A 14,378-nucleotide genomic window follows, 5' to 3' on the forward strand; every position below is an offset into this window, starting at 1 on the left:
ACCTAGTCAGACTCATTTAACATCCCTAATCTTCTATAGATGCACAAGGTATCCAAGTAAATCATTCTATTGCCTTTTCACCGTGGACATATGGGGGTAAAACCCACATTGAACACTATTAAGTAAAGCAAAAGAAAGAAAAAAATAACCAAATAATGATACCTCAATTGAGGGAAGAGAGCTTAATACACTACAAAAAAACTGGGGTTTAGCCACGTTTGTAAACGTGGCTAAATTGCTTAAAAAATGTGGCTAACAAAAACAACCACACTTTTTGTGAATGTGGTTAATCGTGGCGTTGCAATATTTTAGCCACATTTACTGCTTTACTTAACCACATTTTATTTGAGTGTGGTAGCATTCATTTAGCTACATTTATTGATTATATTTACCACGGTTTAAATGTGGCTATTTTAATGATTATTTTTTTAAAAAAAATTACAGCCACATTGTAGCTGAATTCACAGAATTAAAAACCAATAAAAGGAATAAAATTTAGGGGGGGGATGGATATAAATATCATTAAAAGTAACTTCAACAATGATTTGTTTTATCTCATGAAGTAATCTAACATTGATAAGACTTGAATTTACAAACACTAAAGATTATTTTAACTAAAAATGGATCACTTAAAATTTACAAATAATTGAGCTATATCCTTTTAATAGGACTAACCCTAGTCACCATTTAAGGTAATATGAGCCTAGCCATTAATAACAAGACCATCAGAAAAGGCAATAGATTTTCCTGAATCCAAAGACTGCTCTAATGCCTGCATGTATCAAAACAAAATGAATGAATATTAAGTGGCAAATTTGTAAAAGAGCATAATGCAGTGAGGAATCCTTACCAAGACATAAAAAGGTCCTCATTTTTTAGCACAATGACTAGGGGTTTTCACGTACCACAATGCTAAGTGGGGCTGCAAAGACACTCACAGAAGATGATGTAAATGATCTCTACCATACATCTAAATGAGTTAATGGTAATGAGGAGAACGTCTTTTTTGAGTAAAGCATAGTATAACCAAAGCATGGAACTGAACAGTGCCACCACTTAAGGCAGTGATTAAAACCCCCTATCGATTTCTTCTTGTATATTCAGTAAATTGTTGATCGGCAATATTCAAGGAAGGTAAAATATATATTTTTATTAATAATTAATATTAACTAAAATCTGGGAATCTCTATTTCTTTTTTTGAACCTCATCAATTAAGTGGAAGTAACAAGAGTTGATTGATAGATATAAATACTTGTATTGGAGCCAAGAAAACCAAGAACGAAATAACATTAGCTCTGCATCAAAAGGAGAATATATTAATTCCTTAATTTGTTTAATACAAAATATATAAGAGGTTAGAAATATTATATCTAGGGAAGAAGGACATATACATTGGTCGAAAATGAAGCAGGGGCACATCATGTGGTGGTTGGTAACATCTTTGTGTGATGTGTCTAATATCCACAAGTTGAGTCACTTATTCATTTAATTTAAATTCAAATGCAATACCAAAGGAAGTTGGTTAAGACTGAAGAGAAAATGAATGGCCATAGGAACTAAATTCATAGATTAAGAGAACAAAGAAAAGACTTGGTCTTCTTGTTTATTTTCACATGATAAAGTATTGAGAAAGTTTTATTCCCCACAAGGTTTGTCTTCCACTAGTTATTCAATGCTGAAAGAAAAATATTACTTTTGAACTTACATTTCAGCCACCTGGAAAGGAAGTTATCAATCAGACTTAATGAGCATTTATTGACAATTATTCAAATTCTAAATCAGACTCAAACGAAAGAATAAAAAAACGTTCAATAAGCCTTAATGGGCTTTCAAGAATAAAAAGGAACTTGTGAAACAACTCCTTGTGTTGCCTGTTATCAAATGATATCAATATTAGAAGTTTGCCTTCTCAAAACAGCAAAAAAAAGAGACAGCTTAATGCTCAATATACAACCAAAAAAAATACACTTACAGAGTTTATGAAATCAATGAAAGTCAACGATTTTGAGTCGACAAAACTGCCCCCAATTAGATTTGGAACCCTCTGATACAATACAATCAGACAAAAATGGGAGATAAGAGGTAAATGGGAAACTCATGAAAAGCAGATTACTTATCTTAATGCTAATAGCATATACTGAATTATGCATGATCTAATTGTGACTGATTCTCGAGTTCAGATCTCAACTTTCTCGGGACACACTATCAAAATCTACAGCAAATGCGATTATTCCTTATATGTTACAAATGTATGAACAAAAAGAACAAAAGCATGTAACTTCATGGTTATGCAAAGTAACAAACCAAGTATCAGATCTCATCTTGTTGCCAATTCACGGTAGAATAAGTAAGCCAAAAAGTTACATTTTTTTTGTTCATATCAATTTGGTCAATTTTTCCTAACAAGTTCAATGAAAAGACTTGAATCAAATGGAGACGACTACAAAAACACAAAAAACTCTAAATCAGTCTCTCTGAGCAAAAACATATTCAACAATAAACTTTTTTTTCAAACTATTGAGTGAGTTAACAGATAACCATCAAGTCAAAATTTTCAGGAATCCAAACTAAGGTTGAGCATACCGGGGGATTACGTTGTCTTGAAAATAGCTCAGCAGCTGTTGATAAATGAGAACTTGCCATAGCAGAGATCTGAGGCCTCAAAAGGTTCAAATTTCTTCTACTAATTTATTCAAACACATGTTCAACATCCTAAGCCTATTGGAGCAACACACAAAGGCATAGCCATAACTTTCCAATTGAGTCCAAGTTATAAGAAGGTTGAATACAAAACAATCACTACCAACTGTAACCAAAAATAATTTTAAAGGTAGCTCACTTGCAATAACAGTTTTGTCCACTCCAAGCTCCTCCATGGTCCTGAATAAGATAATAACACACGGTGACACAAAGAGAATGTATTAGTCAATAAAAAATATGATTTTCCTTTATTTTTTAAAACATTTTCACTACACTTGGAAAAGCAAAAAGTAAAATTCAATGTCCTTACCTGAGATGTAGGTCTTCTATATAATGTTGAGCTCATCAATACTATTAGCATTAGTAACTCCACAACTTACGGTTTTTTCCTCTAGCCTAACAAGACAAAAAAAAATTCCATTTCTTTTAACTATGCTCCTTAAGTAACATTAAAAAAAATGACATGAAACAAAAGGGAAAAACAATACCAGCAAAAGCAAGTTAGTTGTCTTTCCCACATTTATGTAAAGTAACTCCCCTGTATTTGGAGCTTCCCCTTGAAAAACCAGTGCTCTGTTGACGCAGAATATGAACAAACTCTTCCTTTGTGAAGTTACTCATCTTCAGAATAATAATTGAAATTGAGGCTACAATTAGAACTTCCATTAAAGTTTTAAATAAATAGTAATACAACTTCAAACTATGAACAATAGGATTATCTGCTCACTAACCGCTTCATATCTTCGTCATAATTGTTGACGTTGAAATTGATATCTGCATCAACGTGAAACTTGATTCAACTTGATCATATGCCTTGAAATCCAAAAGAAAAGATATATCCCATGAAACATTTCATATGTTGTAGAAAACCAGCAATTACCTAAGTATGAAAATTACCTAGCCGCAGCATGCGCTTTGTCAAATCCACCTACAAAAACAAAAAATTGAATCAATCATAAGCTATATTCCCAATGTTTGAATAGCAAAAAATTGAGAGACAGAGAGAACGATAGAGGAAGAGGAAGTTACCTCGTGATGCAAGAGAAAGCGAAATAAAAATGATCACATAGCCATCTTCAGGTTTGATTTGACTTCAAATCGAACCATAAGGTGCCTAATTTTTTTAGGGTTTATCGATCCTCCATCGGAGATATTTTAAAGATGAAGGTGAAGAAATTATAAGCTAGAATAAAAAAAGGGAAAAAAACTTTGAAGCTGTGATTGCTAGGAATGAAGATTTGAAGAAAGATGAAATTAATTAAGAAATGATGAAACGAAAACTCGTCGATTAAATTGAAGAATGAAGAAATAAAAGATATGAGTTTTTGTGTTTTTGGTTTTACTAAGGTCAGAACTCAGAAAGGCTTTTTTTTCTTCTAAGTAATTTGGGATATTATAAAGCAAAGAGTAAAGTTAAGGATATTCTTGTAATTTTATGCTGATCTCATTAAATGTGGCAAAACACATGTAGTTAAAGACCGCTTTTCTGGTAGTGATATATGGGATGAGAGCATGTGTTCAATCATCCACAATATATATGGGATGAGAGTATGTGTTCAATCATCCATGATATCATTTTTGGGAGAGATTTAAAACCTTAATCATCGACCTTCGAACAGGATTGCCTCCCATAAATGATACTTGTAATTTATCCAAAAAATAAAAATAAATAAATTTAATAGACAAGTTTACATTCGTCGAAATAAAAAAAAATAAAAAAATTGAGAGTTGAAATTGTATATTTTGAGTACAACTATCCTAAAATTAATATCCAAATAATATAAATTCCAAAAAAAAAAAAACTAAAACAAGCGTATGAGAGGAACAGATAGTTATTTTCAAGTATTTCTTTTTTTCCTTCTTAGCATAGATTTACCATTCTTTTTTTAAAAAAGAAATTTGAGGTATCCCCTCTATATCAACTTTCCCAATTAACTGGGAGTAGCTGTGTGAATAATTTTCTATCCAACAAAAAGGAAATAAATCCTCTCATGTTCAGTGATGTTCTATTTAATATAATCATGTGAAAAAATTCTAATTATATAAAGATAAATCAACAATAATAATTTTTAATATACTTTTTTTCTATTATCATTGATTCACTCTTATATAATTATAATTCCATCCTCCAATCATGTTAAATAATATATAAGATAGTCACCGTTCCAATCAAAATAGCTAGTCACATGTGATGTCCTTATGTACCACTATGCTGCTGCATTATATCCAGAATATTTATTATTTAATTCCCCATATCTGCAACCAACATCTCTCTTGTTTCCATTGACCTTTAATGGAGGAGGAGGACAAACTCTCCCTCCAAAAGCCACTCATACCCCATTTCAGCCCCTCCTCCTCCTCCACCTCTTCCACCACCGCCGCAGCCGCCACCTCATCCTCTTCACACCACAATAGTGAAAAACAACACTATGCTTGCAACAATCCAAAATACTTCATCTCAGACAACAACATCATTCTCCGAATCCTCTTAGTTCTATCGGTAGCAATTATCTCAATATGGGCAAATTTCGAAGCATCCAAAACCTTCGACATAAACATAGTAAACGGCGCCGAGGATTCCCTTGCTGGACAGCGTTTCGCTCTATCCTATGTCTCAAACGACAGAGCCACACGCATAGTCCTCAACACGAGCTCCTTCGTGGAAAACCTCCTTTACCCTAACAAACACTACCCCAAGAAGCAAATAGACAGTGTCACCCTCCGCCTCACTCGCCGGAATCTCAACACCACCGCCACCGTCTCCCCGGCCGGGAACCGCCACCACAGCGGCGGAAAAATTTTCAAAGGCTATGTCATTGACATTAGTCCTATTTTACTTGAAGATAAACATTATGATAAAATGGCTATGGTGGGTGCGGTTCAACGCGCCATGACTCGAGTGTGGTTATGGGATGGTGGGTCTAGGGCCCCTCCTGGGCTCCTCGATGGCATGGCGGAGTATGTTGCCGAGTTGGCCGGATTCCGCGGTCGTGAGAGGGTTTCCGGTGGCGGTGAAGGGTTGCCGGAATGTGATGGTCATCATGGTTGGTGGTGGGAGGATAAGGATCCCAGGCATGTCGCACGTTACTTGCATTATTGTGAAAAATACAAGACGGGGTTCATCCAACGGTTGAATGAAGCCATGAGGGACACGTGGCATGATCGTATGGTGGATGATGTGTTGGGGGTACCAGCTATGAAGCTTTGTGGTTCGTATAATTCTACTTTTGTTTGAAGTTTTTAATTTTTTATTTTGCAAATATTTTTTTTCCCATTTGTTGTTCATATTTGTTATTTAAATTGAAATTCCAGATAAACAGTTGTGGTTGACAAACACTATTTATTCACATAAGTTTGCATGATGATTACATGGAATTAACATGATATGTATGTAAATAAAATGATGGTAGCTCATGTGGGATCAAGGAACTGAGTAGGAAGATAAGTGTGAGAATATGTGTTTTATCCTTCCTAGTATCGTCTAGTCTTAAGTCAGGACTTATTCTAAATCGGATTAGTCACTAAAAGATAAACTGTTAGAATAAAATGATGTGTATGCAACCATAATTCATTGGATGGCATAGGATGAAATCATGTGCTGTTATGGAATTTGAGTTTTTAATATATATGGGATAGGAACCTTTGACGCTAATGTTACCGCCGCGCTTGTACTATTGTTAAGCGCAAGGCTAGACTTTATTACATTAAAACAAAACTAAAACTAAAGTCAAGAAATATTTAAATTTAAAAGCTCATAAAAACACATCTTTAAATCCTAGAGCTAGCCAGAAAAGTTTGAGTCGTTATAATCGCTGCCCACTGCTAGCCCCATCCTTTAGAACTTGTTTCACTGAAAGTCTGCTCCCCCGAAAAGATCATTGCAGTCAAACAAACACAAAAGTTAGCAAAGATGGTAATCTTAATCAAAATAAATAAATTCAAATACAATTATAAAATAAAATATAATGAAATAAGATAAAATAGAATAAAATCAAATGACAATTTAATTCAAATAATAATCTAATATTTCAACAAATAAAAATATTTAAATCAAACTATTTTGACTTATCAGTTATCATTATTAAATTATTTAAGTGGGAAGAGAACTATGGTAGACCCGAAAAATCCTGCCAGTTTATCCTGTGACCCGAAAAACCCTGTCAGTCACAAACAAATCACATTGGCCATAATCAATTTCACATCTTCCTAGTGTGCACACCTCTTCCCAAAGTTGCTACTAGTATCCCAAGAAACCTGCCAGACACCCCTTTGGGAAGAACGGATACAATCTTTTTCTCATCAGTTTCACATCGAATGCATAAAGCTCAAAAGTTGTGTTCATCACTTTGGGAGGTACCACCCCAAAGCTATCCTCCCACTATTAATTTTTTTTTAAATACAGACATAACAAAATTTCCCAATTTAATATATATATATATAGGGAAATATTACTCTCCTTTTACATGAGGTAACTTATCTCATTTTCTCTCACTTCGATTTTCGCACCCCACTTTTTTCTTCTTTTTCTTTTTTCTTGTAATGGTGGGACCTACCCATTTTCTCTCTACCACATAAGATAACTATCTTATGTGGAAGGAGATTAATAAAACCCATATATATATATATATATATATATATAAGAAATAACATATATATTAGTGCCTCAATTTATAGAGTAAAGCACAGAATTCAAAAAGAACAATTGTAACTAAATTCATATAACTGAAAAGATGTATTTGAAATAGGTTGATCACGTAAATTGAAAAAAATAAAATTGCAAACATATGCATATAAGCAAAAGTCGAGAACATACTAATTTGAAAATATAAGTAAATTGAAAGAAACGAATCAGATGGTAAACAATATATACATATATAAAAGCAATGACAATTACAATTTGAATTCAATTAAAGAATTGCACAGAAATCGAGGAAAGCGAAAGAAATTTGCAAGGAAGTGTATACATGCATTTCCGAGTTCGGCAAAAGCAAATTGTGAAAACATTTGTAATCGATATATATATATATATATATATATATATATATATATATATATATATATATATATATATATATATTCAGATAGTGATTATCAACAAAATAAAATTTATAACAAACGTAATTATATATACAGGTCAACACAATTATTTGGGATTAGAATTATATACAATATATTTCATATAAAACAACCCTATGATATATTTAGGATCATAATTACTCTATCAAAATTCATATAAAATTAACCTAAGACTTCTAAGGATTAGGATTACACATACCAAATTTCACATAAAATATAATCTAAAAATACCTAGGGATTAGGATTACCTGATCTCCACTTTTGCTAACTTATAGAAGAAAAGAATAATTTGGGGGAAGAGAATCAGTGTTGTGAGATTTAGCAAGTGTACTAGTCAAACAAGTAATAAAATGATGAGTAAAGATCGTTCCCACGAGGATTTGTGTTCAAGCACTGACTAACCATATATACTTAAGTTGAATCAACCAAAAGATTATTAATTGCATTGATTTCTTGTCACCAGAAATTTAGTTGAATTGCATAAAAACTTGATAAACAAATAAAATGTGACTATAATCTAAACAAGTAGTCAGATGTCAATTTCTCTCAAGCATGAATTTATGGATGAACCAATTTCCATAATGAATTATCTACAATGTGATGTTGATCAACCTTTTTCTTATCATCAAGATGTAATGTCTTACTACCTTGATAGACACATTAATTAGAAACCCCAATGTCTTGGTGATCCCTTTCTTAATACATGCATTAATTACTAAGGTCTTAAGATCACATTAGAAATCCTAGCATCAATGTCTTGACTACTAGAACACTGATGATGAAGTTGTCAAATATAGAAACAATGTAAACATGTCTGTTCTACACTATTTCTTAACATGAAGAATTAATCAAGACAACTTCATACAAATCACATAATAAATAAACAAGACATCTAATTAACCATTCATAAATTCAAACTTGAGTTCCTTTGAATCAGACTACAAAGAACTCTACTTAGACATAATGAAAATATAAACAAGAGAAGAAGAAAGATCAAACTCCATTGTCATGATAGTTGAGTCTTCAATCTTCAAGTACAATTACATAAAGAAGTACTAACTATTACATAAACTAATTCTAAGGAATTTGGAAATTTAGAGCGAATAAGGAGTCAGATCAGATCTATGAAAGATCTGATCTGATCTTCCCTCTCCTAGTGTGATGGGCCAGGTCAGATTAGAATCTGAGATATATGGGATGGGATATGTGTAGGCACTTGCCCTTTATAGAGTTACAAAATACAACTGAAAACTGCCATGGGCGCTAAAACGTTCATTGATGGGTGTTTTAGTGTCCATGTTTGACGGATGCCCAACTGCTTTTAACTGATTCCAACGCTAAAACGTTTGACTTGGGCGTTTTAGCGGTAAAGACCAGAGTCTTTTTCCAATAGTAGGGCGCTAAAACATTTGATCAGGAATTTTTAGAGCCCAAGACCAACAACTTTTGTCCTCAGATTGCAGCAGCGCGCTAAAACTTTCAGTGTTTGACGTTTTAGCGCTCGGCACCAGCAACTTTTGCCTTCAGATTGCAGCAGCGCGCTAAAACATTCTGTGTGGATGTTTTAGCGCTCAACACTTGAGCATTCTCCCTTTCTTCAGAATCTTCTTCCTTCTCTCTTTTTCTTCTTGAGCTTCATTTCCCTACAAGAACAATGCAAATTTTCAATATAAGCTTCAGAACTTGTATTTGAGAGATTTTCAGGACATTAACCTCTTTTCCATCCATTTAATCACACAAATTGATATTAATTCATGTTTAAAAACCTGATGAACCAAAGGTAAGTTAACTAACTAAAAGAGTGGAAGAGGTCACACACACAATGAAGCTGGTGAAACTCACAAGTCAGATGAGTGCTCTAATGAAGCGATGGAAAGAGTTAAGTTTACTCTTCATCGATAATCTCAAGGAGCATTAGCCTGCCACAAGAAGACTGTTGGTTGTGAAGGATTACTCGGGACGAGTAATATCTAGTTTTGGGGTGTTGATGGTCCTCAAGAGTTGAGGCCCATTAAGTGTAAATTGTTTCACAAAACCCATGTTTTGGTTATAAATCACTCCCTTCAACCTTATTCTTTCCATATAGAGCGACTGTTTTGAATAGTGGACCAGGGCAATACCGAAAGTGGGAGTTAAGGTAGACCTGGAGCAAATTTAAAATTATCTTTTTCACATATGACTATTGGGTTAGTTTGCTTTGTTCAGGACACCTAAGGCCCATCAGAAGGAACCACGAAATGAAGAGAGAAGAAGGAGTGTTGCGCAGAAAAAAAAAAGCCTGCTGTAGTACAACAGCAGTCAAAGGAAGCAATGGGAAGCCGCCACGCCAGCCACAGCAGAGAAGGTGGAGGTGCTACCTCTGCTACAGTACGAAAGCAAAGAAGCTGAGCAATCAAAAGCCGCCACGTCAGCTGCAGAAGAAGGAGTGGAGGTGCCTCCCTGAATCCGATACTCCCACTCACAAAGGGAGCCAAAAGCAAGGGGGACCACTTCCATTTAAGGCCAAGCTGGCAAAAAACAATGCTACCATTGGAGAGGATTTCTATTCGGAGCTGAGCTGGCAAGAAGCAAAGCTACCATTGGAGAGGATTTAAACAAAGCACGACCCTTGATGAAAGGAACAATGAAGAACCCTATAAAAGGAACAAGCAATCCTCATAAAAAAAATCATCAGCGCCCATCCTAGGACTCGTCATCTCTTTGTTTTCTTTTTGTAAAAATGCTCACTAGGAGCTAACTTCCTCTAAGTAGGTGAGGGTTCCATAGAAGTAATCCCTTTTGTCTCAGGATAACTTTGTAAGGAACACATATTTTACAAATGAATTTTGAGTTGCTCTTTGGTTTAATTTATTGATTTTGTGAAACCCTTTGGGCTGGCAACCTCATCCCGGGACCACTCGGTTGATGAAACACTGACAAGGGCGTGTGGAGCATTCTCAAGATCCTGGGGTAGTTTAGCCTGAAGAAAGGAGGGAGAAACACCTGGAATGGGGAGCACTGCCATATGAATCCATGCTCTTTTGAGAAGGCAGCATGGTTTCCTTGCATATAACTCCAAGTACTATGGAGTAACGTGGAGAGTAAGGCCTTACCCTCTGCTTACCTATAGCAAAACAAGGGAAGGAGCAAAATCCACTTGTAAAATATGCTACCAAGCAGGGTTAACCAAAGGGATGAAAACATGGAACCCGCAACACCTACTTGACTTTTTATGAAATTAATCTTAACTCAAACTTCTATCACAACCTTTTCCTCATGATAACTGAACTGTGTTTTACCAGCTGATGCTCTTACTTTCATTTCCTTGACTGCTCTTGAAGTTACTTAAATTGATGTCTTTTTATTCGATGACTGTGCTAAGTCTTTCACTGCTCTCATCTGGTTCAGAATGGTTAACATTGTTTAACTAGCTGCCCAGAGACTGCTCTTTGTGAAGCTTAGCTGAGAATAGTACTTTCTTTTATTGCTCCATTTTACAAATTAAGTTTCCTTTAGCGCTTCTTACTTCACAACTGCTCCCTGAGGATGATAAATCTGGGGCTACAATACCCTATATTGCTTGACACGTACGCTTGCGTATAGTTGAAGAGGGTTGCTCTTAGTCAGAGTAGATTGCTCCTGTTGGCAATCCTGATTATTACTCTGCACTCTAGCTCTCTGAAAAGATATTCCCGAGCAGCTCTCGGTTCGACCAAGCAATTGGCGCCGTTGCCGGGGATCATTTGGCAAGAAAGGGCGTTTTTAAGGAAACATTTTTGTTGTTTAATTGCAGCCTTTTTGTTTTGATAGACCTCCTCCATTTGTATGAGAACAGAACCTACAGAACTTGGACTGGAAATAGTACTTTTTGATCCAGAACCCGAGAGAACCTTCAGAAATAGAAGAAGAGTTCAAAGGTTGAGAAACATTACAATGGCGGAGGTTGTAAACAATGATAACAATGGAAATCATAATCATGAGTCTGAACAAGGACCGAATGAAGGAAGAGGGCCATCATTGAATGATATGACTGCTCCCTTCAGAAATGGTCCAGAACGAGGCTATGTTCCCCCTCCTTTGAATATCCCGAACTTTGAAATGAAACCTGCAATATTCCAAATGATTATGAACGCTGGTCAGTTCCATGGACTACCCATGGAAGACCCTCACAGTCATTTGGACAATTTCACTGAGATAGTTGATAATTTCAAAGTTCATGGTATTTCGGAAGAAAACATGCGGATGCGGCTTTTTCCATTTTCCTTAGCTGGAAAAGCCAAAGAATGGAGGAGAACATTGCCCCCAAACTCCATCACCAGTTGGGAGCAATTGGCGGAACAGTTTGTTACTCGATTTTTCTCCAAAGCAAAACAAGCTCAAGTGAGGGCTGATATAGCTTCCTTTCAAATGAATGATGGAGAAAGTCTATATGAAGCGTGGGAACGCTTTAAAGAGTTTATACGAATTTGCCCGAATCATGGAGTTTCTGATTGGGGCATCATTCACACGTTTTATCATGGCTTAACCCCACCATTGAAAGCAACTGTTGATGCAGCTGCAGGGGGAGATCTTTTGGATTTTACTTATCCAGAAACCTACCAGTTGTTGGAAAAACTTTCAAAAAAACATATTTTATGGCCTTCCACACGACACAGTGCTCCTAAGAAAGCAGGAGTTCTTGAGCTAAGCTCAGCTGATGCTCTTTCAGCACAAATGGCTTCGCTCCAGAACACTATAAAAAACTGGAAGCCCATTGAACAGAAAAAACCAACTGAGCAACTTCTCTTGACTCAATCAAGTCAGAGTTGCCCCACTTGTGGAGGTCCTCATGAATATGAGGACTGTAACAATCTAGCTGCTGTGTGCTATGCAGAAGGGTATGACAACAACAACAGGAGCAATGACAACAATCAAGGGAACAATAACCGAGGCTGGAGGAATCAGAATAATGCTGGAGGTAGTGGAGGAAACTACCAGAACCGACCCCCGTATCCCAGGCAGAACCAACAAAACTGGGATAAGGGTGAAGGGAAGTCCCAATCCTTTGAGACTTCTGTCAAGGAGTACATGAATCAGAACAGCGCAGCCATGTGAAACGTAGAAACCCAAATTAGTCAGCTGGCTGGAGCACTCAAACAGAGGCAACCAGGGACACTCCCTAGTGACACAGAAAAGCCGTCTCAGGATAACCAGGAGCATTGTAATGCTATAAGCCTACGAGATGGAAAGACTTTACCACCCCCAGATTTAGTGGCACGACCTCGAAAGCGCGAACCAGCAAAACAGCCCATAGGAAAGGAAGTTGAAGAAGCCACTGACCCTTCACACCTTGAAGCTCAGACAGGACCAGAAGAGAAGGTCCAGAGCAATGAGTCTGCTGAAATCAAACCGGATGACGCAACACCTGTAGCAGACCTTGGAGCAACAAAAGTCAGTGAACCAGTTTCAGTTCCAACTTATGTTCCCCCATGCAAGAGAATGAGTGAACCGATTGAGCCTCCTTTTCCACAGAGGTTGAAAAAGCAACACGAGGATAAGCAGTTTAGCCACTTTCTTGACTTGATGAAACAACTTCACATAAACATTCCTCTAGTAGAAGCTCTGGAGCAAATGCCTTTGTATGCAAAATTTATGAAGGACATTTTGTCAAAAAGAAGAAAGATCGAAGAGTTTGAGACCGTAGCCCTCACTCAACAATCGTGCAAGTACTTGATTAAAATTCCTCCCAAACTAAAGGATCCTGGTATATTCACCATCCCGTGTACAGTTGGGAAGAACTATCTTGGTCGAGCACTTTGTGATCTGGGCTCAAGTGTAAATCTAATGCCAGCTTCCATCTTCAAGCAGCTTGACATAGGAGCAGCAAGACCAACCACAGTCACTCTTCAACTTGCAGACCGATCTATAGCCAAGCCAGAAGGAAAAATTGAGAATGTCCTTGTCCAAGTAGACAAGTTCATTCTACCAGCTGACTTCATCATCTTAGATTTTGAAGCAGATCAAGAAGTTCCAATAATTCTGGGCAGACCATTCCTGGCTACCGGTGATGCTATCATAAATGTCAGAAAGGGTGAACTTTCTATGAGTGTAAACGGAGAAGAAGTGAAGTTTAATGTCATGAAAGCAATAAAGTTTGATGAAGATAACACTGAGGAATGCTCTAGCATTTCGATCCTTGACTCGGTCATAAGAGAAGAACAGCAGGAGCATTTGCAGCCAGAGATAGGCATGAAGGACTTTGAAGAGCTGGAAGAATACCTTGCATCCATCAGTTTCCACCAACCCCAGGGAAGGAAAGAAAGGGTCTTTGAATCCTTAAACCGATCAGAGCAGGAGCAAAGACCAAAATTCCCTTCAGTAGAGCAACCACCTACCTTGGAGTTAAAACCCTTACCTGAACACCTGAAATACACTTATTTGGGTAAAGACAACACTCTCCCTGTGATCATTTCTTCTTTGCTAACCCATGAACAGGAACTTCAACTCACACAAAAGCTCGAATTAGCCCAACAATTTGCATGCACGAGATTTTGCTCCAAGACCCTGACAGCTCATCTGTGGAGAATCAAAGGAGGCTGAATCCCAATATGAAGGAGGTGGTAAGAAAAGAAATCATCAAATG

The 14,378-nt window shown here is 36.5% G+C and overlaps 1 protein-coding gene, 1 long non-coding RNA gene and 1 other non-coding gene across 10 annotated transcripts; 1 reads left to right on the top strand and 2 right to left on the bottom strand.

Annotated features, from left to right (window-relative positions):
- Positions 1–558: 558 nt before the first annotated feature.
- Positions 559–4,123, bottom strand: LOC133294919 (uncharacterized). 8 transcript variants are annotated; one of them, XR_009749261.1, is made up of 9 exons: positions 3,731–4,123; positions 3,582–3,629; positions 3,433–3,475; positions 3,190–3,322; positions 3,012–3,097; positions 2,585–2,881; positions 1,974–2,045; positions 851–1,872; positions 559–772 (listed from the first exon to the last, which is right to left on the bottom strand). It is a non-coding gene; the product is annotated as an uncharacterized LOC133294919 (long non-coding RNA). The 8 variants fall into 8 exon arrangements; XR_009749263.1 differs by having other exon boundaries at positions 851–2,719; positions 2,841–2,881; XR_009749268.1 differs by having other exon boundaries at positions 851–922; positions 1,974–2,881.
- Positions 4,124–4,911: 788 nt separating this feature from the next.
- Positions 4,912–6,060, top strand: LOC133294921 (uncharacterized). Its single transcript, XM_061493688.1, has one exon. It carries the CDS (start codon positions 4,995–4,997, stop codon positions 5,934–5,936), a length of 942 nt encoding a protein of 313 aa, XP_061349672.1. The 5' UTR covers positions 4,912–4,994; the 3' UTR covers positions 5,937–6,060.
- A 6,068-nt stretch (positions 6,061–12,128) lies between these two features.
- LOC133294925 (small nucleolar RNA R71) lies at positions 12,129–12,240 on the bottom strand. Its single transcript, XR_009749270.1, has one exon. It is a non-coding gene; the product is annotated as a small nucleolar RNA R71 (small nucleolar RNA).
- Between the last annotated feature and the right edge of the window lie 2,138 nt (positions 12,241–14,378).

Source organism: Gastrolobium bilobum, unplaced genomic scaffold (genome assembly GCF_033153095.1).
Source record: "Gastrolobium bilobum isolate Gb01-03AN ecotype WA unplaced genomic scaffold, APGP_CSIRO_Gbil_v1 utg26899, whole genome shotgun sequence".
Classification (NCBI taxonomy): domain Eukaryota; kingdom Viridiplantae; phylum Streptophyta; class Magnoliopsida; order Fabales; family Fabaceae; genus Gastrolobium; species Gastrolobium bilobum.

What these genes read in the sequence shown, in the direction of transcription:
- LOC133294921 (XM_061493688.1), top strand. Translation starts at nt 4,995, where the DNA reads ATGGAGGAGGAGGACAAACTCTCCCTCCAAAAGCCACTCATACCCCAT.